This window comes from Centroberyx affinis, unplaced genomic scaffold (assembly GCF_046629955.1).
Source record: "Centroberyx affinis isolate AG114_WGS23_722 - 3 ecotype Tasmania unplaced genomic scaffold, CSIRO-AGI_Caff_v1 ptg001044l_1, whole genome shotgun sequence".
Classification (NCBI taxonomy): Eukaryota; Metazoa; Chordata; class Actinopteri; order Beryciformes; family Berycidae; genus Centroberyx; species Centroberyx affinis.
In genome coordinates, this window is record NW_027279599.1 from 43,370 (window position 1) to 70,626 (window position 27,257).

At 41.1% G+C, this 27,257-nt stretch overlaps 2 protein-coding genes across 2 annotated transcripts in view; both read left to right on the plus strand.

Moving 5' to 3' along the window:
* ttc28 (tetratricopeptide repeat domain 28) overlaps nucleotides 1-5,270 on the plus strand; it is a 37,710-nt gene extending 32,440 nt beyond the window's left edge. Inside the window, exons 29-34 of the mRNA XM_071522923.1 lie at nucleotides 570-646; nucleotides 1,042-1,065; nucleotides 1,606-1,735; nucleotides 1,907-2,014; nucleotides 2,135-2,774; nucleotides 3,364-5,270. Of these exons, the coding sequence (XP_071379024.1) occupies nucleotides 570-646; nucleotides 1,042-1,065; nucleotides 1,606-1,735; nucleotides 1,907-2,014; nucleotides 2,135-2,774; nucleotides 3,364-4,558 (2,174 nt within the window). The 3' untranslated portion in view covers nucleotides 4,559-5,270. The remainder of the gene's footprint in view (nucleotides 1-569; nucleotides 647-1,041; nucleotides 1,066-1,605; nucleotides 1,736-1,906; nucleotides 2,015-2,134; nucleotides 2,775-3,363) is intronic.
* A 614-nt stretch (nucleotides 5,271-5,884) lies between these two features.
* On the plus strand, nucleotides 5,885-26,815 carry LOC139647074 (phosphatidylinositol transfer protein beta isoform-like). Its single transcript, XM_071522899.1, has 11 exons — nucleotides 5,885-5,914; nucleotides 13,067-13,097; nucleotides 14,318-14,463; nucleotides 15,440-15,531; nucleotides 15,889-15,896; nucleotides 16,422-16,496; nucleotides 17,589-17,672; nucleotides 21,672-21,749; nucleotides 21,892-21,996; nucleotides 22,494-22,616; nucleotides 23,690-26,815. Exons 1-11 carry the CDS (start codon nucleotides 5,895-5,897, stop codon nucleotides 23,738-23,740), a joined length of 813 nt encoding a protein of 270 aa, XP_071379000.1. The 5' UTR covers nucleotides 5,885-5,894; the 3' UTR covers nucleotides 23,741-26,815.
* Nucleotides 26,816-27,257: the final 442 nt, after the last annotated feature.

Here is a 27,257-nt window from a genome sequence, read left to right on the forward strand (position 1 = left end):
TACACTTTTGGTTGATTTTAAAGAAAACTATATGACTTTACAGGGTCCAGATGATAATTCAGACCCTTCTTTAAAGAGGCACATTTACAGTGTGAACGTATTCCTTGACCAGCTCTTGTTTGGGCGCGTTATGAGGAGGTGAAGGTCCCCTGGGTCTTCAGTTACAACATTATTACAATGACTTTATCCGTTTCATGAGCAGGTTTGCCATGCTTCACAATGAAACATATATTTTGATAATTCATTTGTGATTTTAAGTTGTTTTTTTAATGTTCAAATTGCAGAATAACAGAATTTGGGTTAGAGGGACTACCATATTAACATATACCATTTTGTAGACACCTTTTTGAGCATTGTGTAGTATCATGAATGAATATATTTTGAGTATGGTTGACCCTAGTGGGAAATGATCACCCAACCCTAACAGTGTTAGACATAATCTCTCTGTTTACAAGGCTGCATGATACACAGGACTGTATTAATAATCAATCTAACAGATTAAACAAATAAAATAATCAACGTATTAAATCTCTGCTTGAAGATCTACTTACCGTCCTCTGCATCCCCAGGTCTTACTCCTCCAGCTCTGCAGGCTCTCTGTAAACTGGTGACAGCGTCTGAGGCCGGAGAACAGCTCATTCATAAGGTAGTCCCATATTGTACTGCATTGGTACACACATTCGTGCCGAGACATTCACATCTGAGCAATGCATGTGTTTTTTTGTCCCTGCTTATTGTCACAGTATGCGTCTGACATGGACATGGGATGTTCTGTACGGGTCTCACATTTCATCTTGCTCCTGATTGGCCCAAAAGAGAGATTACATTTAGTCATTATTTATACAAGGAGGTAATAGCTCACAGTCAGAGGGTGGTTGCATCACTAGTGTTAGAGCACATGAGCTCCATACAGGTGTCATCAGGTATCATCAAGTCATCATCCATGCATGGTCGAGTGTGCAGTGTCTCACTCCCAGTTATTCACACTGGAATAAACCTCTAAAGCTCTGTTTCCTCTTCTCTCGTACCCACCTCACAAAGGCGGTTAAAAGCATGGTGGGAATGGTAAGTTTTTTACGATGAAATTGCTGACATGGGTTAAAAGCAAGTATAAGACTGGCAAAGGCAGGCACACAAAGATAAGAACACTAAGTTGATATACATGACCCTAATGTTTTGTTGGAAAGGTTCTTGTTATACAGATCTTATGCTATTTGTGCCTTGATGGGAGTTATTGATGGTGTTTGGTGATGTTTTTTGTTGAAAGGTTGTGCCAGTTGTGCCATAATACAAAAAACAAAGAAAAATACTCTGAGATAAAAGTGACACCTGTCAATAATGTCATTCCCATGCATTTTCAAGGCGTGCTGTCACAAATGAATCAGTGCAAAATAGATACATAATGTCTCAATAACGCAAAAAATGCAAAAACACAACACAATATTAACTTCGATCCACACAAGACCAACATAACATATCCAAAATTGTGGTATCGTCCTTTGAATTTTTCAGCCTATATATATCATGGTTTTTCTATTTGGCCTTTGCTCTCTCTTTTTGTCCCTCACTCCTTCTTCCAACCCTTATGCCCTTTCCTCTCCAAAGCTTCACCAAGTCCTGGTGCAGCTGCAGTCAGGTGACAAGGAGCAAGACTTTTCATTGGCTCCCATTCAAGTGTCGATAAGTGTCCAGCTCTGGAGGCTGCCGGGCTGCCATGAGTTCCTTGCTGCTCTCGGTGAGTCATCTATAGACTAAACCCAGTTTTGGCTTTGATTCTGAATTGTAGTTAAACAATTCACAGCCCCATCAGGACTGCATGTCAGATACTACAAGATTTATGAATGCCAAGAGATTGATTAGAATGAATGGAAGCTTATTGTAGCTGATTACTCTCTCTCTCTCCCAGGGTTTGACCTTTGTGAGGTTGGCCAGGAGGAGGTAGTGCTGAAGACTGGGAAGCAGGCTAGCAGGCGCACCATGCACTTTGCCCTTCAGTCTCTTCTGGCCCTCTTTGGTGAGAGGAATGCAGAACTTTGGTTTTTGGTTTCAGTCTGTGATATTTGATATTATTCTCCTCTGTGCCAGCCTCATATTTCTCCGACTCATCTATCCACCTTTCCCTCTCTTCCTTCAGACTCCACAGAGCTTCCCAAGCGACTCAGCATGGACAGCTCCTCTTCCCTGGAGTCCCTCTCCTCCTCCCAGTCGGCGTCCCAGCCGCACTCTTTACCCCTGTCCCTGGGCTGCTACCCGCCTCAGCCGTCCTTCTTACCCCCGATCTGCCCGGACAACCTCTCCTGCGACGCCATCTCTGTCTACAGCCTCAGCTCCCTCGCCTCCTCTCTCAGCTTTCTGTCCCGCCCGGAGCCCGCGGGAAGCGACATCATCAGCCAACGCTCGCATCAGCAGGAGCTAGAGAGACATCGGGGAGGAGCGGGGCTCTTCGCCTCGCACCGACATTCGGGCGGCCTGTCGAGGGGCCGGCTGGCCAATCACGGAGGAGGATTAGCAGGGGAAGGGGAGGACGAGGAGTATGAGGGATTCTCCATCATAAGCAGTGAGCCCTTAGGAGGAGGGGGGAGGGAGTGCGACACGCTGCCGCTACCCGCGGGACACAGGCACAACAGAGGTGGTGCTGGGAGAGGATCTGCTGGGGGTCATGGGTATCCTATCACAATTTCCTCCAAGGGAAGCATTAGCACGCCTACATCCCCCATTAAAGCTCCGCCTCTGCCCCTAACAGTTCCTACCAGCCCAAAGCCCAAGCAGGCAATGTAAGTTGACAACTATTGTTTCAGTCAGGGAGACTGTGAAAGATTGCGTTCTTTTCCAAAATGTACTTTTCTTTCCTTTGGCCTCTCTTTTTATAAAGCTAAACAGCTGGTTTAACAGATTGCCACTGACCACTGACAACCACAGCATTTGTCTTGTCAAGCTCAACCCATGAACATTTTGTGCATTTTTGTTTCATTTGCAACTTGTTAAAGATACATTTCAAGTGACATTTCTTCTGTTTTCAATTTAGGAGTAGGTTTTCACTACAGGACTATATAACACACACACACATCAACAGTATTAAAGAAGCCAAAATGAACGAATAAGGGAACCAGACAGGGACTAACACTCTGGAATTAAGTGAAGTTAGAAATTAGATTTGAATAGTTAATTTCCAATATAAACAATCCATTCTGTAAACTGCTATCATTTTGTCAACCAAGGATTTAAGTTTCCTACTATTGGTTAGAAAGTACCACAATTTGTTGGTCACTTTTTTAAAGTGTGGAAATCTCGTGCAACAAAAGCTTTCACTTTCATTTCTCATCACTAGAGCAACAAAATTGTGCATTTTTTCATCTCTTCCAGCTCGTCCCCACAGAGGACTGGGAAAGGGAAGGTGAGCAGCTCCGAGTCGGACCAGTCGAGTACGGAGACAGACAGCACCGTCAAGTCCCAGGAGGAGAAGACTCCTACTGGGCCGCTGGACCCCCAGGAACTGGCCCAGAAGATTCTGGAGGAGACCCAGAGCCACATGCGAGCCGTGGAGAGCCTGCAGAAAGCGAACAGCAGAGGGAAGACCCTCATGGGACCCGAGGGGAAGGAAGAGGAGCGTGCCAGACAAGCCTCTCTCTCCACCCCCTCCACCCCGACTCTGACTCCCACCGGAGGAGGGCAGGGGTTTCGTCCCTCTGAGACCAGCGCTTTTAGCAGACCCAGTAGCAGAGCGAGTCTAAGGGCCTGCTCCTCTCCCCTCTCCCTCTCCACTCATCTGTCTCCCCTCTCCACCTCTCTTTCAACGCCTCCCGCAACTCGGCCTAAACCCCCGTCCCGCTCCTCGTCGCTGCAGAAGATCAGCTCCGGCTACAACAGCCCGGCTCACAGCTCTCCCTCTCTCTCTCTATCCTTAAAGGAGCGGGGTTCTCTCGCTCTTTCCTCCGACCCCCACGCACAGGCTCAGCTCAAATTGAAGTACCCTACCTCACCTTATACCACCCACATCTCCCCGTCCCGCTCCTCCAATAACCTCTCCGTCTCTCCGATCTCCGGCAACCCCTCTCCTGCCGGCAGCGCCCCGTCGCCGGCCCTGTCCTATTCCTCCACAGGATCCATGTCGGCCTCTTCCAGCCCAGCAAACACCCCGGAACTGAACCAGTTAAAACAGGCTGCGCTGGACGATAAAGTCCGGGCAATCCACAACTTAAAAACCTTCTGGGCCAACGCTGCCCAGAAACACGAGGGCCCCAGCCCGGCCAGCGTACTCCGAGGCGGTGGTAAAAAGATGAGCACAGTTCAGAAAGATGTTTTGGGTTTGCTGAATCTCTCACCTAGACACGAGTCTGTCAGCAGGAAAGTAGAGGGATCCCAGGATCAGAGCTCTGATAACCGACCCAATGGTCACCAAAAACTGGAGGCAAAACCACCTCCGCCGCCATCCACTAATCTGACCACAAACTCTAAGGGGAGCAGTCCAGGGGTTCACCCTCACCCCATCAGACTTCCCTCTGGGAATGGTTACAAGTTTCTCTCACCTGGACATTTTTTCCCGTCTTCTAAATGTTGAGGGTTTGAATATTTGAGCCTATCCTCTGATTATTGGTTTATGTATGATGACAGAAACTGTCGGTTTGTCAGCAAAATACAAACATGTTGTAGCAATACCTGCCGAAGACAAAGAGAGGTAATATTTCACGTATCGAAAGTGATTTTACACGTCATTAACTCTTTGTGAAGGGGTGTTACACTAATGTTATGATTGTGATGATTGTGCCTTCTTCTGGAGAGAACTGGAAGAACAAAATGAGTCTGAGTGTTGAGTCTCTGGCTTTTACTTTTTTCATGACTGACTAGAGAGCATGTGTCCCAATGCCTCCATGTACACTGAAAAGAAACTTTGACTTAGTCTTTTGACTGAATGCCTGTTACAGTTACAGAACATTTTATGTCGACCTAAACGCTCGCTATATTTGTGTAAGTTGATTAGCTACCTGAATTGGATGGATTTGGATTTATTGTGTGATAATTATTGTTAAACGTCATTATCAATGATTATTGTTGTCATTTATTTTGTAAATTAAACTGTGTTTTCCATTCAGTATTACACATTTTATAAAGACAATTAAACCAAGGAATAAGTAATGAAAACATTTTGATATTTTTTATGCAGATTGGAGGATTGCTTTTATGTGAGTGATTGTCAGCATGGTACCTCTTGCTATTCAGTGTTTCAGTGTCTTTATAATGTACAATTTTGCAGCGGTGCCAGACTCCTATTTACAGATATCTCAATTCTCAGTAAGTTGCTGAATAAAATGTTTCCTTCCTTGTCTTACTTTGATACCTATCAATATTGAAGTTAAAATATTCGCACACATTCTCCGCACTACAGTATAATAAACATGAAGTCTTATGTTTATATCTGACAAAGAAGTAGTTATGTTTATTTCAACCCTAACGAAAAATCACTGCCGTGTTCCCATAATATTCCTTATATCATTTTAAGGTTGTTGTTTTTTTTTACCACCTATGGTATCACTATAATCAGAGGTGTAGTTACCACTACATCACTGAGTATAATATTGCTTTAGGGACTTCCAGTTTGCTGTGATATTTGTATAGTATCTTTATAAAATGTACAGTGTTACTATAGTTCTATTGGTAACGGAGATGTCTTTATTGACCTGACTCAACAAATCTGGTGGAATTTTGGTGTTACAGAGAGAAAACAGATAATTATGAGAAAACAGGGTTAACGTACAGTGCGTGGTGAGGAAGGATACTGTAGTGGACAATGGGAGGGAGTTCTCAGCCAATCAAATGATTCCGGAGGGCGGAACTAACTTGTTGATAATTCTGCCTGACGTTGACTCCCCTGCGCAGCCGCAGCCCGGGAGACGAAGATGGTGCTCATCAAGGAATAGTGAGTATGAAGTATTAAAAAAAATGCCTTACGACGCATTTACAGTGACATTTTTTATCCACCGGAGAGATCATTAATGTGGGGCAAACGTGTCTTTCCGTCTCTTACTGTCGTTCGCGGGGTCTGACAGTTCTGTAGCCTCTGTAAAGCTAGCTTTGAGCTGGGTGGATCAGGACATGGGTAACGGGACACAGACACCGGTCTTTTTTAGGCGTTGCTAGTGCGAGCTAACGTTAGCTAACGTTGGTTAGTTGTTGCGGGAGGGGGTTTAATTAGCTTTTTAATGAAATTGAGTCATGTAAAAATGCTGCACTGGTTACCCTCAGAATCTACATATTACGTTAGTTAGCGTGACTTTGGTGGTTTAATACATTACCACTAAGGAGTTACCTAGTTAGCTTGATAGCAGCCTATGATATTTTACACAGTACCGTAAGCTTTCCCGTCCCGTGAGTGACAGATTAAGGTTCCATCTCCGTCGGATTTACCGTTAGCTTGCTAGCTGTAGCAACTGGCTAGCTAGTAGCATTACCATTGTCTGACAACGTCTGAGTTCATGTGTAATCTAACGTTACACCACGAACTGCTACAGTTGTTTTCCCGATGTAAGCTAGATATATTTTTCGCCTTGATTTGGTTGTTCAGCAAAGTTGTTCAACAAAGTTAAAAATATATATATTCAGCAACATTGAGTAATACTACCCACACGTTAGCTGTACAGTTTAAGATAGCTTGCGGCTATGGAAAGACTTGTTAACTTAACTGTTAACGCTAACTTTGTCATCGCTAGCATGAGATAGTTAGCCCTTTAGCTGGGCGGCTAACACTAACATTATCGTATTGCTGCCACGTTAAGCTAATTAGCTAGCGTCATCCAACTATTCCACACAAACCCAGTGTATTACGACTGCGTTGTGGTGGTCATCATGCAAGCTCCGTGTCTACTTTTTGTCAACAAAGCTAGCTTTTAGTGTGTACATTCGTTCCAGACAACGGTACCTGTTGTAGCATTTGAATATGTAGCCTAACGTTACCCCACTCAACCAGACCTTTCATTCCCGAGTGTTTCCTCTGTTTTCATTCAGTAGTGGTGCTCCACCACAGCAGGGACACCACCACCACCGTGTGATATTAAAACGAAAGTAGGGTGTAGCCAGATTTCCGTCTGAAATAGAGTGTAATATTAATGTTTTCATTTAGTGTTACTATGACAGTTGTCAGCACTGCAACCTGCACAAGAGCCATAACTGGCACCGCAACATGGACAGACAGATGTGGTATTACAAATAAAAATATCTCCAATCATCACTTCTACAAAACAGTAGAGAGGAAAAATCAGATGCCCTGCACACCATGCATTCTTCTTTAAAAAAAAATCCCTGACAGATTTGTGCTTGAAGCTAGCTGCAATAGGCCTGTGTGTGTGTAAATAGAGCTCAGTGAATAGGCTATACCCAGATATCTATCCATTGCCATCCAGTATAATTTGGCTGCTGTCTGATCTCTTAAGTCAAGTGTCACACTGGGGAGCAGTATATTAGATATTTTACCACAATATAAGCAGTAAGCAAATCAAATCATGTCTTTACAATCTTCAACTTCATCAATGCCGTTTGCAAATGTCATTTGCTCATATTAAGAGTAAGCCGTATTTGAAAATGTTTCTGTTTGTACTGAGATGAGAAAAATGTATGTCAAAAACATGTTACTTGTCCTCCTGACCCAGAGAATGGCCTGGACTTAGGCATAAATGTGGAGGCCTGTATCTTGAGAAGCTCATGGCAAGAGAAATCCATTCTCATGCTATCTGTATGGACTGTGCCTTTTTGCATCACACCATGGACCACTCCAGTTCACTGACTGCACCTGTGTAAAAGTAAATGATATTTTTGTCTGTCACACCACCATGGTTACCAGTGTGGGTGTGTTATCAGTGAGGCCTCCTCTGTTGTTTAGACAGGATTTTGTTTCCCATTTCTTGAGCTTGTCTTGGCCTGTGTGGCTTGTGTGTATTTACGTGTGAGAGAACTGGGAGTCTGTATGGGGCGGAAAGGCAAAGGTGCCTGAAGTATCTCCCGGGGAATTTCCACCAGACCTCCACTCTAACTCAAAGTAATCTGCTTGATGGGTCTACTCTGCTCTAGCCCAGGGTTTGATCTAGGCCAAGCAATTTTTCCAATGTCCCCCTTAAATATAAAATGTCTCTCTGGAATTTTGTCTGTGTGTTCAATTGACCCCCTTCAAAATCACAGGCAGCAGAGACTTCACTACAGTTTACAATAAACATTGCCGGTTTTAGGGATGGGTATTGAAATTCGCATCTGTTTAGGTGTGTACAAAATGTTATGATCTTTGGTGCCAACTTACAGTACTTTAACTTTAAGATGAATAATTGTAATCCCTCTTATTGTCTCTTATCTCACAGCCAATCGCTATCAGTGTTGTAGTATTCAGCTTTGCTTATGATTGACACAGCAACATCATGCTGCACATTTAAGTGCATTAGCGCTGCAATTGATGATTATTTTGGTAATTGATTGATCTTGTGGCTATTCTTTTTGATTAATCAATTAATCAAATGATTATTTTCGTAGTTCCATTAGTTATAACAAAAAGGAAAAAATATGCAGCTCAAAATTCAAAGCTTTATGACGTCCTCATCTCTTTGAGGAGCAGGTGGAGGATGCTGTCTGTTTGAAGACTTAAAACAAAGGAAAAAGTCATCCATACAACCTTTGTTACTAGGAAGAAAGGAAACTGCATTAAAATGTCCACATTTTATGTTATGGTAGAATAATAGTCTTATGTGTTCATAATATAGAAATTCATTAATGATTTTTATTCAATAATGTCATACCTGCAAATGCCATGGATTCTCTGTGTGCACAGGTAGGGGTAAGAGAGCACAATAATAACTACTTTAACTTTGGTCTTCTTATTTATCATTGTTTGTTTGTGCAAAATTCAAAATGATAAAATACTCTGAACATAACTAATCATTTAATGGCAAAGAAAATGACAGATTATGGATATCTGGCTAAGTCTCATGAAAAACATTTTGTGTGGAGATGAGAGCCGTCAGTTATCGTTATCCTCTAAGGTTAGTAGTTACTTTGCTATAACTAGCCAGGACTATCGGCACATATATATAGAGGTCACACTCTGCTTTATTGTAGGCTTTAAATTTGAAATATTTACAGACTTTGTTTTGAAAGTCATAGTCAAAATATTTTTAATGTTGCTTAATTGATTTTGTCAATTATTTCGACTAATTGTTGCAGCCCTAATGTGCATGGCCATTAGCTACATGCCAGATTCACAACCCACTCCAAACAATAATCTCTGCTTTGGTACATTTTTTACTTTGATTTTGTATTCAAAAACAAAAAGGAGTGAAATGAACTTAGTTGAAGTAATGTCATCTTATGCTTTGAATTTAGGCACCTGACTAGACACAACCCGGAAGTGAAATCTGATGGAACTGTGCCCACTTACTACTATTTATATATTTGTTTACATTTTACCTCCAGTTCACCTCACTACAGAACAAAGAGTCTTGCAATTTTTATGTATATGTAAGTTATTTCAGTGCTCTGAAGTACACAGAAGGGGAAGGAATGGAAATAGTACATTCAGAATTTGGCTAAATTTGGTCCATATCAATCTATATCAGTAATGCACATAATCATACTGTGCATCACAATACTAAAAAGATACTTGACAGTTTATATCAATTCACTGCAAATTTCAGTCACATGTACATAGTATATAGTATTGTATAGTATAGTATTGATCCTGTGTAAAGTGTCGAATCATATCGTATTGTGACTCATAGTATTGAAATCAAATCTTTTTGTGAGGTCCTTGACTATACCCGATAGCCACTACCATGTTACTACAACCTTGCTTCAGATGTTAGTTGGGCAGACCTTTAAAGGTATCACTTGGTGCAACTTTTTCTCCTAGATGGGTAAGCGCAAATTACGTTACCCAACATTTGCTGTCTAGACTATTGCTGTTGGGGGAACTAGTCTATCCCTACTACCTAAATATAATACCTCATACCTCAGTTGTGCAGGGCTGAGCCCGATGAAGGCAAAGGCTAGTTGGTTTGTAACATGTTTCGATTATGTACAGAGCTAACCATACTAATGTATGAAGTGGTTTGTCTGTCACACATACGGTCGATACTGAACTTTACTAGATTTTCTGGCATTTCGACACCGGCTCCTTTTCACACATGACGGCGTGCCGTTAGATTTACAGAACAGGCTGCCTGTGTGAAAGGGGCTATGTACTGTTTTGATAGCAAAATTATTAGCCTTGATGATAATGATCTCAAGCTCACAAGCCCTAGAGTGTAACCCATGCAGATGCCCAGCTATTTCCAGGTTTCACTTTAGCTGAGTTGCACTTTGCACCATGTGTCTAGTAATGTTATTATAGAAGTCATGCTACATGGCCATGAGTACTTTCTGCATGTCCTGTGGAAATATACTGCTAACTGACTTGTTGTTAGAAGTTATCGCATTAGTGTTGAACCGTTTAAGAATTGATTAGGCTACATTTGATTTGCTAGGTGAGGGGGTGTGTATGCAGCACTGTAAGGAGGGAGGCAGGGTCCTGGGAGTGGGGTGGAGGCTGGTTCTTCCTTTTTGATTTAGATTCATCGTAAGAGCATAAAAATGTATATTTTCCAAGGAAAATGTTGTTGACATGCATTCATTTGCAAAAGCAAATATGTTCAAATGCTTGCGTTTACACAAGGAATCAAAAATTTATTTAGTTATTAGTATTGAATTCAAAGTCAAGGGAAATTACTCAACCCTGGCCAGAACCAATGCACTGTTTTCTCTCAGATCCAACGACAGCATATTCCTCACCTAATTTCTTAATTCATTAATTACAAGTGGCAATACAGTATCTCACTAGACAACATATTCATGTGTGTGTGATGCAGTCTCCAGATCATTTCCTGTTGACCTCTAGAGGGGGCCAGGTTTATGACCTCCAAGATCCTCCTGGCTCAAACCGTGTTAGCCCAATGTGTCTTCTCTAGCTACTTGTATGCCTCTTTGCCTGTCTGATAGCCTGTAGTTTTCTTGCCCTGGATTGCTGGGCTGCATAAATGAGATTGCCCAGGCTTTACTAACTTGGCAGTGGGTGATTGGTGGCCAGTGCACAGGTGGGATGTATGTATCCCTCTAGGGAGTGAGGCATGAACTGCCTGCAAACAGACCACTTCGCTATACTAATAATAATGGAGCTGGAATAAACTTATGTAAGGAGGCAGGTTATTTTTCTCACAGCACAAGAGTGTTCAGCAGGAGGTCAGTCAGTCGATTAGTCAGTTAAACGGCTCTCTCTCACCTCATATTGAGTGATGCTTGCTTTCCCAGTGTTACAGACTTGCAAGGATTTACAACTGCGGTGCAACACAACTAGATTGAGTTAGCAAAGCAGTTTTTTGCGTAACATTATTATTATTATTATGTGCAATGCTAAGGAAACGGCACTCTTTCTCTTTATTCAACAATTTTGCGTAACAGGCATGGAATTAATAAAGTTTTGCCAATGGCACTAATGGCCATGACGCTAACAGAGAATGCAGTACTTGTAAATGTTAAATTATCATTTCATTTATTGTTATTGAGGTAGCTGTGACAATATTGTTATATGGATTTCAGGTCATGTTGCCCATCCTTCTGTTAGCATAATACCTCAAGTTGTGTTTCTAAACTGTTGTAAAAGCTCTCTCAGGGTAGGGGTCTGTTTTATAACATGTCCTTTACTCTAGTATGTTCTTATGTCCTCTATTAAAGTCTGGTAAAGAAACTAGTTTTGCGAATGCCCTGTTGGTGGTTAAAGCTTATTCTGGTCTCATGCATCTGGATTTATTTGATGTGTTGGTGGTAAGTGGATTGGGTGGTTTTCTTGGCATCTGGTCACTTCATTGCAGTAGTTAGGGATTCAAGCCCATAGGGCTGAAAACTTGTTTTTGTCTTAGGTTTGTCTCCTGTTAAGTTAATCACTTGAGTCAAGTGGTCTCATTTAATAATCCTTCGCTTTCCTTTTTTTACAAAGGATATGATGCAACTATCTTTGTGCTACTTTGGGAGAGCACTCTTGGAGAAACGTGTGTGTTCATGAACTGTGGTTCATTAGGAGTGAGAAGGTAGTCTGAACTAAACAACCCCAAAACATGTAGTTTTATGGGTAGAAGGAGATGGGTGTTAACATCTCATACCCAGCACTTACTCATGGTTGGAAAGCATAGCATAACTAGAATCAGATGTGTTTTGATGCAATGTTGGTGCCATACCGATATCGCCATGGGAAAAAATACAATTTTGCACAGCGAAAAAATCTCTAGTAAATTAGATTAAAACAGTATGACATGCAACTACTGTGTGATTGGCAACCATTTTTCATTGATTGTCAGTCAATCCAAAACACAAGTTTTCTTGTTCAACAATGAAACCAGTCTTTGCATTGAAATGGAATTGGCAGTTTTGTATGAAGTAAAATTATTGATGAACTTTGCAATTATTACAAACTACTGGATATCCCCAGGTAATTATGCTCCATGGGGCTAAAAAATCTAAACAAACAGCTTTGCAGACTGTGAAACTGTGCAGGGTTTGAGCTAGGCCACACCATTGCACAAATGACACTAAAATATAAAATGTCCTGCTAGAACAGTGGTCTCCAGTCATGTGCGATGGACTGCCGAGATCATGCAGGTTTTCGGTCCAACCAAGCACTACACCAGGTGATTTCAGTGATTAGTTCCTGTTCTCTGGTTGAAGGTGTGTAAATTTTTTAAAATCAATCTGTTGGTTTTAAAATTCTGCAATTCTGCAAAATCTGCAATGACCAAATGGCAATTGTTTGGGCATTTAACTATTCACAGTAATATTAATTTAAAGATAGACACATATCTGCACATCATCGGGAGTATGTTTCAGTGAAACTTGTGTCAAAACCCAGCTTTTTGAATGTGACCACTGAGTCCTCGATACCTGACAGCCTTGAATCACTCCGCTTAAATCCCTGTATTGGCACGAGTGGATATGTTATGTGCTTTCAATAGTTTAGTGAATTTAACTTTCTTCTCTCTCTCCTCTCCTCCTTGCTCTCTCTTTCTTACAGCCGTGTAGTCTTGCCGGTCTCTGTGGAAGAGGTGAGTATCACTACTTCCTATCTTCCTTATCATTATTATTTGAAAAGACTTTTGACCATTGAAGAGCTGATTATTTTAATCCATTAGATGTAGATGATGCCATATCAATACACATCACAGCTGTGTTTGAACTAACTGTTTTGAAGCCCAGGACTTAAATTAATGCCTATATATCTATTTCTTATCTCCTATACATAAAGTGGAACCATTTCTGTTCACCTCTGCTCAGTGCTTGCGTTGGGGCTCATAGTAAGACAAAAGAGCCTTTGTTGGACAGCTCTGGTATTGATGTGACAGGCTGGTAGTGGTGGCTGCAGAGAGAAGAACTGGACTGGGACTGTATCGGTCCATCAAAACTACAGCTTCAGTGTCATCTTAGTAGAGATCACACTCATTTTAAGTCTGACTTTTGTCAAAGTGTAGACTATTTACGCAACTGTAGACTACATTTTGTAAAGTTTTTATTTGCACCTGTAAAATATTGTTGTGTTGCTTTCATGATGGGAACATTATAATGCTACACCTTGTCATTGAACGGCCCTGTAGTATTCCGGGGGACTTTTCATTTGACAACGTAATTCTCTGCGATGCGTCGGACATACTTCCGCTCTGGGGCAGCCGGAAGGTGTTTCTCTAGTTAGTGAGATTTCAAGGCTGAAAATCTGCGTCAAGTGTCTAGGGAAAAATATTGACAGGACAGAAGAACTCCCCTGTCAGCAATATGTATGCCTTAGGCGACAGGGGTGCTGTTTTGCACTTAAGACAACATAGCGGTTCGTTACTGACTGACTGACTGACTGGAGAAAAAAACGGAAAAGAATATCGTTAATGACGATCGCTACTGGCTAAGTGATTACAATACATACCAAGCTACGGTCATAAACTCTTTCCACTTTGCTGTAGTTTGGCTAAAAACAACCCAAGCAATGCACTGAATGAACCAACAAAACATTGCATACATACTGTCATTTCTTCTCTTTGGCCTGGACTTTATCAAAATTGTTGAAAATCCCTGATCGGTGATTCAAATAATTACAGAATGGAACCAGCAATTATCCTTTCTGTTGGTTTAATATTTGGTGGCTCTCCATCTCAATCTGTTATCCTTGCCAAACTACTTAAATTGAAATAGCCACTCTGCAAACTGTTTAGTGCGGGGTCACTGTAATTATGGTCATATATTCTGTCTGTATGTCTTTTTTTCTTCCTGTCACTCTCAGTATCAAGTAGGGCAGCTGTACTCTGTGGCTGAGGCCAGCAAGAATGAGACAGGAGGAGGAGAAGGCATTGAGGTGCTGACAAATGAACCCTACGAGAATGAAGGGGAGAAGGGACAATACACACATAAAATCTACCATCTAAAGAGGTAGGTCTTCAAAATACAGGATACCACTGACATGCAATGCTCTCTCATGTGAACACAAAATAAGCTTGGCTTTTTAAAGCGTTGTACATTTGTGTGTAACAGCTTTAAAAGAGGTCTGACAATCACCACTTTTATGTGTGAGTTTTCAAAACATGAGCCAAAGACAGAGCTCCAAAGAGGCCAAATAGTCGCTGCCCAAATTGCAGGTGCATCATTTACCCCAACTATTTAATGTGGTAAGGGGAACAGTCTGGAATATCATGGTAACATGCCACACACAAACACATCACATGCATCACCAAAGAGGAACAGTGGTAGCAAGTCAAAGGTCACTGATGGGGATAGAGGGACAGAGTTGAGGGATAGAGTTGTTAACACTATAAAACTGGCCTCAAAATTTACCACAGAATTGAACTGACAACTGTGTGACACAGTCCAAACACTGTATGTTGTGAGCTTCACAAAGCTGCTATTTATGGCAGGGCTGCCATTAAGACAACCAAGGCCAACACACAATGATGCACAACCTGGGGTAAGGAGCACAAAACCCCAAACCCTGGCAATGAAAGAAGTATTATGGTCTGATGAGTCGCCTTTCACCCCACATCTGGATGAATTTATGTCTGAGCTAAAGGAGGCCTTCAAACCACAATGTCTGTTGCCAGCTGTTAAACATGGTGCTGGATCTGTAATAGTGTGGGAAGCTATTTCATTAGGTCTGATGATTGCTCTGCATGGTCCGATATCAGCCAAGGAATATGAAGCCGTTTTATAGAACCAGGTGCACTCTATGGTGCAAACACTGTTCCCTCATCATGCTCCTGTATCCCGAGATGATCAGGCCTCCATACACACGGCTAAACAAATCATTTTTTGTTCACTTTGTGCCAGACAAAAAGTCTCTGCTCCAAACCTCTACTCTAAATGTTTTTATTGCTCTAGTGTGGGCCTGATTGTTATTTTTCTTCCACTGTAGTAAAGTCCCAGGTTTCGTGAAGATGATCGCACCAGAAGGAGCATTAGTTTTCCATGAAAAGGCTTGGAACGCCTACCCATACTGTCGCACCAGTAAGTTGCAGCTGAACCACCATACCATTCATACTCTAGTAAATCAAAACTCAAAGCACCACTTCAGTACACTCTGCTTGTGTGATCCACTTAACTAGGCAGCTCTTATATGATCAGCATGAAAGTTCCTCTCATATTGCTGATGTATTCAGTTGATATAGCCCAGCTATAGTCGCATGTAATTGCAACATGACATTCACTTTAAGTTTACTTTTTGTAGATATTATACAGTTGAGTAGTTTTGTCAGTAACGTGAAACTGTTCAATTTTCCAAAGCAAAGATGATAAACATAATTTTGTTCTGTTGGTACTGATGCACATTTTTCTTTTGTTTCCTCTTTGCTCCATCCACTGCAGTTGTGACGGTGAGTTGTTTGTAAAACGCTATAACAAGCACAGAAGATTGTGACTGCTTTTAGTGCACACACACACACACACACACACACACACACATTTTGTCTATGTAGCATACTTTTGCTGATGTGTGAAACATATTTGATACTACCATTTCTCTTTCGGTAAGTGTTATCTCAGCTTGATGTTGCTGTACCTTATTTGCAAGCTACCCACTCTTGCTAGGGCTTAAAATAGACCAGAACAGAGCAGAGCACCATCACCAGTGTTGTTTCAATCTAAACATCTAATTGGTTAATTGGATTAGCTGTGGGGTTTAAGTACACCTCTCAGAACCCTCCATTCATGCTATTCTCTGTACTGGGTTTCTGTTGGCTGAGATCAGTTGCACTCTTTTGGTTGAGAGTGGCATTTGAATTGTGATTAATACCCTGAAATAGGCCAAGATCTTTCTCATAAAAAGTAATTCTGTCAACTAGCCCAAAAATTGAATTTTCCCTGTAGGAAACCCTATGTGTTCTCTCCTGTCTTTTCAGAATGAGTACATGAAGGATGACTTCATGATAAAGATCGAGACGTGGCACAAACCTGACATGGGAACAGTAGAAAATGTAAGTGACTGGAAGGAACCGTATGGTAGGGATGTCCCGATCCACAGACCAGTCCAGGTTTTTAATTTTTGAGTATCTGCCGATACCCTGTACCAATCCAGTATTTTTGTAATTAATGAATGTGTTAATTTTTCAACACTGCACTTTGTAAAGTAAAGCTCACATCAATCCTATCCCCGGTTAAACTCAGCAGTGACAAGGGGCAGACGTCTGAACTCCAAACGTCTGTCGTGAAACATCTTTGAATCGGTCCAAGAGGTGTTCACATACCTTATTGTACAGTAGCGGGACGGCAGTGTCTGCGTCGCTGCAGATGCTCCATTAAACAAAAAAAGAGTTGCTGGTCATCCAGTGCAATATATTCAATAATTCTCTTTTTTTGGTTTTATGTTTTTTGTGATTACATAGGGTAATTTATCATGTGTAGTTCTTTCAGCTCTTCCTCTAGTGTTTGCTGCCTGAACACAGACTTCCTTTGAATGCTGTTTCTTCAAGTGCCTGATTAAATTAGTAGTATTGTAAGTAGCTCTGCTGCTGTCACTCCTCCAGATACTTGCATTGCAAACAGTACAATTAGCTATTTGACTGCTTTTGCTCTCAGTTAAAAAAAAAATTCAAGACTGCTGCCAGCTGCTGAGTGCTGCACTGCTGTACGTGGTGGATGACGCTTGTTTGTAGAAATGGATCGGGGATAGGGGTGGGGATTAAATAAATAAATTTATAAATGGATCGGAAGTTGGTCGAACAACCTGTAGCCGATGCGATACCTCAAAATTCACCAGGATTGGCTTGGATACTGGATATTGGATCGGTGCATCCCTTGGGTGGGGACATGTTAATGTTGAGTAGATAGTACTGACCCCTGCTGACCCCCTAAGGTGCCCTAAAGACTGAGTAAGTTGGTGCATATGCAAGAGAAATGTACATATTACAACACAGCTACATTTAATCCTCCCATCAGATTTACGCTGCAGTTTTGATCAAGGCCACTTTTGATCAAAAAGTGTTTCTTGTTGCATGTGTGCTGAGGCCACATGATCTTATCCATCACAACGTTTCCATGGTTTAATTGCTTCCCTTTCTCTCTGTCAGGTGCATGACCTGGATGGTCCTACGTGGAATACTGTGGAGGTGGTTCCCATAGATATTGCAAGCAAAGAAGAAGTGGCCACTGCCGTGAGTTTTTATGCTAAAATATCTGCTTTATGATGTGTAAATGTGGTCCAGACTTGTGAGCTATGTAGGCTTTTGTTGCAATGCAAAAATATAACGTATGACATATGAGAGCCTTTTCAAACCAATAAAGTAAGTGTTAAAACATTGAGTGGCTGGATTAGTTGTGTTGAGGATAAGGATGTGAACGGAGTGCACACAGCCTGATCAGCAGCTGTCCAGTAGCTGGTGTTGGTAACTGATACCTCTGATCTACAGTAGGATGTCTCCACCCTGAGGAAGAGGCCTGGTCCTACATGTTGATTTGAGGTCTCAGAGGAGGCTGGCTAGTCATGGATACACTTTATCTATCCATGGTTATCATGGTCAGCATCCATAGAGCCTGATCGCACAGTATGAGATACTTAAATCGCATTAAAAAGCTTGAATCTGGACTGGAAGTATGTGTGAAAATGAGGACCAGTTTTTCTTCATAGAATGTGTCCCCAGATGAGCTATGAAATGAACAGAGTAAATGTTTTGGAATTGCACTTGTTTAGAGTTACCATTGAGGTTTGCCTTTTTAGTATTGCGAGAGAAGTCACTATATCAGAGGTAGTTATCTAGCCTGGCATTGGCTATCGAGTGAAGTGTTTCACATCAGGAACCAAGGTTCAGACGATCTTACAGAAAGATTTAACTTAATAAGACGAGTCTTCTCTCATTCGCGTTGTGGTTTGCACATCTAAACCAGCAAGCTGCATGAATGGCTAACCATTCCAGAGCTGCAATCTTTGAGCATGTTCATTTAGCACAAATCCCCCACAATAACTAGGTAAGTCGGGCAAATACTTGATCTCTAGTGAAAGTTAGCTGATCATAATGGTAGGAATCTTTGACTATGGGTATATTAGCTACATTTGAGTAAGAGGCCTTATTTGCTGCCATTATTATTTCTGCTGCTGTTGTGGGTAACCCTTTTGAAATATGCTTGTCTCCTTTGCTACTTTTAAGACCCACAAAATCACACTCAGCTGATAAGTGCACAAACAGTAAATCATCATAACTGTAGGGCATTCAAATTCAAATCGATCATAAATAATGAGCTTCTTGTTTTAAGCCATCACATTATCTTCTGTAATATGCCAGTCAAAATATTTTAGAAAAACATGTTTTGAAACAAATGAAATTTTATGAGTCACGGACATTTTCTTCTTTTAACAGATTTAGATCTGACCTGCATTGGTATTTAGTTTATAGCATAGATGAATGCCCATCATGGAAATTCTCAATAATTTCCATCACTATATGAAGTAGTTGAATATTGTTAAATGGCAGCTATAAAACACAATATCGTAATAGTTTTGATGTACTTGTCCAAAACCGCTCTTAATGTTGTTATGCTGTTAGAGTTTATATGGCAGTAGGCCACACCAAACCTTAAGCTCTTAGTAAGTCATGGTGCTGCTCACTATGATTTAGACCACATGTACTAAGCTAGAAAAACAAGCCGTTAATGCTCTCTGAACCTTTGATTTAATGTCAAACTGTAGAAGATTGAGATGGGAAAGGTATGCTGTCACAGAGCATTGGATTATAAAATCTGATGACTTACTTTGTTCTTAATGAGGCATTTCTTAAATAAAACTCTCAGGCTTCTTTCAAAACCCCCCTTTTAAGTACAATGGGGACATGTCTCAGTCAATAATACTTAAACTAACATGTTACCTTGGGTTTAAAATCTAAAAGGAGACATTAAGCCATTCTCATCCAGGTGGGGTGCAGTTGTCCTACGGCTACAGCGTTTCTTAATACCAGCTCCTGTACAATAATGACTTAAGTGGATCAGTGTTGAGGCCAGGGCTTAATCTGAAGGTCCATCTGCTCCAGGTATTCACCAGTCTTTCACAACAGATCTGATGGATTAAAACAGCACAGTGAGCCCTGGGCTCAGGGCCCGGTAGTTGAGAAATATTGTCTGAAGATGAGTGCTGTGGATGTGATGAGTGTCAAAATCTGTCTGGGTTTTATCTTTGTCTAAGAGAGTTGTATTTCCTGACTGAACAATGGGTGTGGGGCAGTGAATGGCACTGTAGTACCTAAAATACAATCTAGTGATTGCTGATTCCTCAGTGTGTTCCAGGACAGGACTCAAAACACTTGGTAAAGTGTGGAGTCTGGCTAAATGGTCAAACTCAGTCTCCATGAGGGCCACATGGACTAACTGGGCTCAAACTGACTGCTGCCGGGCATTTATTTATATAACATTTAATTGAACAAAACAAAATGATGATCTTTGACCCTGTTTTTAAATCTCTCATATAGCCTATTATCGTATAGTCTTTACATAAGGCCTTAGAGAACATGGCAAATCAATGGCTGTGCAACCAAAATAATGAATTTTGATCATGTTTAACTTCTTACATATACCATATAGCCAACTGATGTACAGCCTGCCTAGCAGCCGCAATGTAGCAGTGGTTGTTTGTGGCATTCAATCAAGAAAAATGAATAACCTTGAAGCGACACAACTTCTTGTTCTATTTTTATACAGGTCCTTTATAACTATTATGGCCTGCCTCAAAGGCCTAAATATGACACATGACTATGGTATTGTTTGCTGTCATGGCAGATTTCTTTTTAGATGAAAGTACATCCTGTGGGACCTTTGTGATGGTTTGTTGGTCTTCATTATGCAGACCATTTGTTAAGATGTGTGCATCTGAACCTTCTCAGCACATGGGCAGCTGAAGGCAGAACTGTTTCACTGTGTCTGGGATTAAAGGAGCAAACACTCACTCCTCCAACAGATTGACACTCTGCACGTTTCCACTGTGTTTCCCTGTTTTAAGACCTGAATGTTTTGAGATTAGCCCCCATTATTTTGATGAGGAAATGTATATAAGTCAAGTTTTACATTGTTCAAAATCTCTCACCATCCACACTCCATTGTGAGCGCTGTCCGCAGAGAATTGTATTTAGGTACGTTCGATTTAGCAGTCAGAGCGGGCCGGTTATTTTACTGAAGCCAGCTTTAAAATCCGGCATTGGGTGCATTGAGGTACATGCCAGGACACAAATTGAACTGACCTGTCTACGCTTGGTGCGTGTGTGCATTTGGTAGCGGGCTCGATCAATCACTGTCATGTAGTTTGAGTTGAACTAAAGGAATACTTTATGGATGATTTTAATCGGTCGGTCCTGGTCTAGGTCAGAGGAGGCAAGGTAGAGCCAGGAAACACAAATACATGGATGTTCTTCATGTATAGGTTATGTTGTGTATGTGATATGTGATAGGCTTGGTTAAATGAGTGATTGATTATCCATATCTGGAAAGATGAGTTTGTATTAGGTTGTATGAGTTAGTGAAACCTATAGAAACATAACCTTTGATTTGATTAACTGATGTGATTCATTAATGTATTTTTTAACAGTAAAGACACAGATGAGGAATGATGAGCACATACTGTATATCATATTGTCTGCCGCCAGCATTAGCCTTCCTTTTTTAGCCATCTAGATAGCTGGTTTGCTAGGTGCTGGGGAACAATGGGCAGTTTGTCTGTGTGTCAGTGTGTTGGAGGGGGGTGAGGTGTGTGTGTCAGTTTAGCACGCAGGGTGCAATAGTTTGCTCTGTGTTTTCTCACTGATTTCAGCTGCAGCATAGCAGACCAGAATTAATTAACAACACAGATTTGTATGTGGAAAAATTGCCAGGCTTAGGTTTGAGTGGAAGCTGAATGGCTTCCAGCTTGTTGCTGATCTTATAATGAAGTTGCATTCAGAACGTTGCAGGGTATCAGTTCATCATTAGCAATGAAAATAATGATTTTTGGCATGATAAGCACAAGGGAGCTATGGGAGAGCAGAGGATTAACATCTAGTTTGCATATATTAATACATAATATAATGCATATAATACATTTACTTGTGCACTCACGGTGTGTGGACCGCTGACAACTCCAGTGTAGTCTGTTTCTTGCAGGGTCCTAAGTTTCTGCCCTTTCCTTTCTTTCCTTTCAGGACTACAAGGCAGAGGAAGATCCTACTCTTTTTCACTCTACCAAGACGGACAGAGGACCTCTGGGCCCTGAATGGAAGGTATTAGCATATGAGCAGATGCACTGTTGCGCAGTTTTAATGAGATGTATTATCTCTTAGTATCCATAGAGTTGTCATGACTGTACCTAATGAGCAATTGTTGTATTCCCCTCAAAACTGTTTTTTTTTTCCCTCCTTGCAGAATGAGTTGAAGGCGGATTGTCCTTATATGTGCGCATACAAACTGGTCACTGTCAAGTTCAAATGGTGGGGTCTGCAGAGCAAAGTGGAAAATTTCATCCACAGGGTAAAGCACAATATATATACTGTATATACACTTCAGATTATAGCAGAGGTATCTATAGTTTATTTTATATAATTTACATGGATGTTAATGAATAATTGACAAGAGATTGTTCTTCATTGTATATCAAGTCGATAAACCCTGTTGAATTATACAAATTATCTTTATTTTGCGTAGAGGAACTTTACCATGATTTTCAGCCTGCCATCATCAAATGTATGATGTGTTGTTTTTTATTTTGTGCACCAGAGGGAGCCAGTACTATGAGACGTACTTCACTGTTACTGAAAGTTCCTGCACTTGTCTGAGAGAGGCAAAATTAAACGGAGCAAAGCATAGTTCCGTAGGTAGGAAAGAAATGAGACGGGCAAGAGCATAGGGAGATTTTACAGACTGTAACGTGCATCCCTAGTTCTGTCTGAGAATAATCACTGTCTTCATTTCAAACAGGATGCTCTTGAATCTATAATTGGCTTTAACTCCTCTCCTTGCTTCCACAGCAAGAAAGACGTATTTTCACCAACTTCCACCGCCAGCTCTTCTGCTGGATTGACAACTGGGTGGGTTTGACCATGGAGGACATCAGGCGAATGGAGGAGGAGACTCAGAAAGAGCTTGAGGAGGTAATTAACTAACCACATGCAGACCCATCCTTCCTAAGATACAGACTGTGCCGTCTTCTCCTAGGGCTGCTGACTGAAGTGCAAGGTAGATGTAAGAAAAGCAGCTTTTCAACAGTAATGTCTTTCCTACCTTTTTACAGATCTGCAAAAAAGCAAGGGAGTTTATGCATGAAATGTACTTTTTCTGTTATGAATGATGATGGCAGTAATGATCGTCATGCTCATTTCTGTGTTGACCAGGCTGCTGGAGGGGGCACGAGATACTTAACCGACTTAATTTAACCCTTTACTCCTGAATTTCACATTAGATGCGTCAGAAGGGAGATGTGCGAGGCACCTCTGCAACAGAAGAGTAGGCCCCGCCCCTGTAGGTCAAACGCTAGAGGCAGGCTGAGTAAGTCCAAAACGGGAGAGGTGGTGGCGTTGCATGGATTCATTCTCCGCACTTTTCTTAACGCACCTCTTTTCTTCGCTCACTTACCACTCATCGTGTTTATCGTTGTCTGACTGCCGTCCAACTTTTTCAATTTTGTCAATTTTAGGAACTGTCCAGTTTGTCTAGTTTTCTATTCCTTTGTGCTCGCCATGTTCTCAGCATTTTGCCTTCTTCCCATTATAACTCCCCTCTGTTTTCTTCTCATGTCCTGTGCTCTCCGTTTGAATCATTTCTCCTTCAATATGACCGCATGGTTTTCACGAATCTGCCTTTTTGATGTTAACTTTTGCACAGCTCCTTCTTGAATGCTTCACTCAGTGCTTTTATTTTGTTTTCCTGCGGCTGATGTTTTGGATGTTTTGAGATGTTGGGGATGAGGCCAATAACCTCAGCTCGTTGAAAGTTTTTCGCTTTCATTAATGGTGGAAGTTGGCTACTTTTTCTGGACGTGCACCGCTTATGACTGCATGAGTTGGTGCTGTGACACAAAGCACCGCTTATTTCTGCATCTCTTCAGTCTTTATTACCAAACTGAACACAAAGCCCATCTGTTGTATTGGGTTTATCACCCCCCCTCCCTCCACATACTCTTGTTAATCACGCTTTTCTCCTCTTTCTCTCCCCCTGCATCTCTCAGCTGCGTAAAACAGGTCCGATTCGAGGCACCAGTGCTGCTCATGAGCAATGAGGCAAATCAACCAAACCCTGTCATGATGATGTCATCAGAGACACGTCCACCATGATGAGGAAGTGGCCCTGACGTCTGCTCTTCTCCTCCTGTCTCACATGATTCATTGGGGGGTTTGACAAGATTGGTTAACAGTACTGTACAGATCCTTTCCCAATCACAAGCCACCCATTCACTCAGAAAAAAAAACAAAACGGTTTTGCATACATATAAAAAGAAAAAAAACTCTTTGCACAGAACGTAAATTGCCTGATATGTAATTGTTAGTCGATTATCAAAATGGGCTTTGTTTTTATCCAGATGTGTAAACCGTGACTCAGAAAGTCAAGCCTTTTGAATTGATTAGAATGTTGTTTTAGTTCCTGATATAAAGGTTCCCACAAAAATTGGTATGAGATCTCTTAAGCAGGTATTGGACCATTTTTTTCCTCCCCACCTTTCCCCCCTTGTATTATAACTGTCTGTCTCTAGTTACTTTTATCCTTGTCTCTCTCTCCCCTCAATATTGTCTATATTCTTGTCCTAGTAAAAATTTGTATAGATCTCAATCCCCTTGTCTCACTGTCCCCTCTGTCTGGCAGTTGGTTGGGAATGATGATGTTCTTTTTGTTTTCTTTTCTTTTCTTTCTCTTTCTTTACAGTTTTGATTTTGAGGCTAATCCATGCCTGTTTATTATGGTTCCAAGGAAATATATAATGCTTATGCATGATAGATAATTCTTTGCTACTCTTTTCCCACACATGCCCATGCCCATATGTCCCACATTTACACGTGCACACTGACACTTCCCCTCCGCAAGTTCATGTGGACAGCAGCAGCTCCTCACTAACTGGTATTGCACGAGTGTACAGTCGCTGCAGTGCAGCTTTGCTCGAGTGGATTGTCTGTGTTCATTAGCGAGAGGGTTAGTTCCCTCTAGGAAATTTGGAGTATGGGTCAGAGAGTCTGTGCGATACATCTCTGCATCTGCGTGTTAGTGTGTGCATCTGTGTGCTTGTTTGTGTTATCACCTGCCTTTACTCTTTAAGGACTCTCACTCTGAGGAGTGAGATGGATAATTTTCAGCTAAAACTACCAAGATTGCTGCTTCTGAGTGGTTTTAGCACACAGCTGTGCTTTCACTCCATGATCAGCATGTTGAACTCACCTCATGCTGTTGCTGCATGTCCCCTCCCCCTGGCTAGGGCTTTAATACAGGGCTCGGTGGGCCCGAAGCCTCCAGAAAGCTTTTACTTTACTGAAACAGAGGTGAGGAGAATTTGTGCATTTGCATGAATCGAGGTAGCTGTGTTTCGATCTCTCTTGCACTACCTTTCCCCCTCTCTCTCTCTCAACTGACTGAGCATATGGGTCCAGGCAGATCTGCAATGTTTGTTGCAGTTGTGGATTGACAAGCATTCTGGGTATTTAGTTTCTGTTCTGTTCTGTTTTTTGTTCTTTGTTTTTTGTTTGTTTTTTTGTTTTTTTTTGGTTTGGTTGTACCATGTATAGTGATTTTAAGCATTTCATCTACCTTAACTACAAGAGAGTATGAGGTCAGTCTGAACATTTCTTGACTATTTATAGTTAAGGATGAAATTGCTTTGACAAAAGTCATCAAGTTTTACCCTTATAGTCTAGGTTGGTGTAGGGTAGAATAGTATACGCCTTGACCTGCAAGCAGGTGGCGTCTTTATCCCGCCCCGTCCTGCTCCACCACCTTCTGGCTGCCTATGGTTCGGTTTCACTGACTTCAGGTTGTAGCTTCTCATCAGAGCAAGAGCTTAGTTCTGTCTTTTTTGTTTTAGTTTGAGTTTAATGCAGATCCTGTTGGGCTCTAGGTGTATTTTGTGATGTTTTATATGATCATGATTACATAAGTATTACATTAGTATTACAGCAGTGATTTAAGAGGTTTATTCAGACATCTATGACAGCCAGTGTCTCCAGAAATCTTGTTTTCATTGTAACCTATCCATGTGTAGTCCTTGTTGGACAGGCTTAAAGAGAGGGCTGGACGTGTACATTTCAATAAGCCCATTATACAAATAGGCAAACTTTACAAATAGCAACTTGAATTGAATATTCACAGCTACTAAGCATTGTCTGGTCTATCATTGTCAATACTGTACTGGTAACAGTAACTTCAGTAAATTGTATTCTCAGAGCAGGTAATGTCAGCTCTGTGGACAGTGTGCTATTGAATACAGTGTGAAAGGTGGAGCATGCTATTCATGTGTTGTCTCACATGCCATGGTTTTAACTGTACCTCATCCATGCCAATGAATGTACAGGTTTACTTACGAGGAGATGCATGTGTCAAACTATGCAGGAAGTTGCTGACATATTTTACACCTGTACAAGCATGACATGTACCCATGACATCATTGATACATGCGGATGAATGAATTTACAAAACATGATTGAAAAAATGTTTTTTTTCTCCATGGTAACAACTCTAGATTTTGATCTGCATGCTCAGCATTTTTTTTTTCTTTGCATTTTCCTTTCTTTTGTCTAGATATTATCCATTTACGTTTGATCAGTGCATCAGTGCTTTTGAGAAGCTCTTGAACTGCATCAGACAAGAAGGGAATTTTTTTTTTAAGGGAGGGTTCTCCTCAAAATCAAACTAGATTCAGCTTGACCTCAGTTCACTTCTGAGGAGTGAAAAGTTCTGACTGAGTTTGATCATGAGGGGAATTTGCCCTGTAGACTAGAATAGACTGTGTGATGTACACTTTTGTAGCATTACCAGTGATGCCAGCCAGGGTAAGACTGTGAGGGGAGGGATAGAAGCATAGGGAACAGACTGAGTCCAAAATACTGTATCTTTCTTGTAATCATGAATAAGCACTTGCAAAATCTACTGTTTCTTTTTCTTTTATTTTTTTTTTCTGTTTTTGTTTTTTTTGTTTTGTTTTTTGAAAGACAAAGATTCACAATGCATTCAATTTTCTCTTTTCTGATAAGGTGAAATTCAGGGGAATTAGTAGTGAATGTAATACAATTAGTTTTTTTTCACAGCTTTCAAACTGTGACAGAAGGTCTAGACAATGGAACATAACAGAATATCTAATAAATTTGAACAAATAAGGAAATTGCTGTGTTGTTGTGTTTTTTTGACTTGGGGATTTCTCTTTGAGGATATGTTTTCTCTTTATGTGGTGATAATCTTTAGTTTTCATTAGTAATAGCACTGTAGGTTTTATGAATACATTAACTTGTTAAAATACAGCATTTGCATTGTATACATGTAAAGAAATTCACGAAACTCACTCCTAAGTGTCAAAATGGCTTTAGACAACACAAACAATATTTGGCAACAGGAAAATCTTTCAGAAAGCTGACAAACACAGAACCACGGTTCTTATTTTTGAATTTATCTAGCGACAAAACTTGATGACGATGAATAGGCTAATGACTTACTGACTAATGTTTGCGCTTTAACATCCAAATGAGCCCACTTTTATTATAGTGATAATAACTGCAGATATTACTGAGCACAAGAGTTGTTGTCCTGACCTGTCAAATATT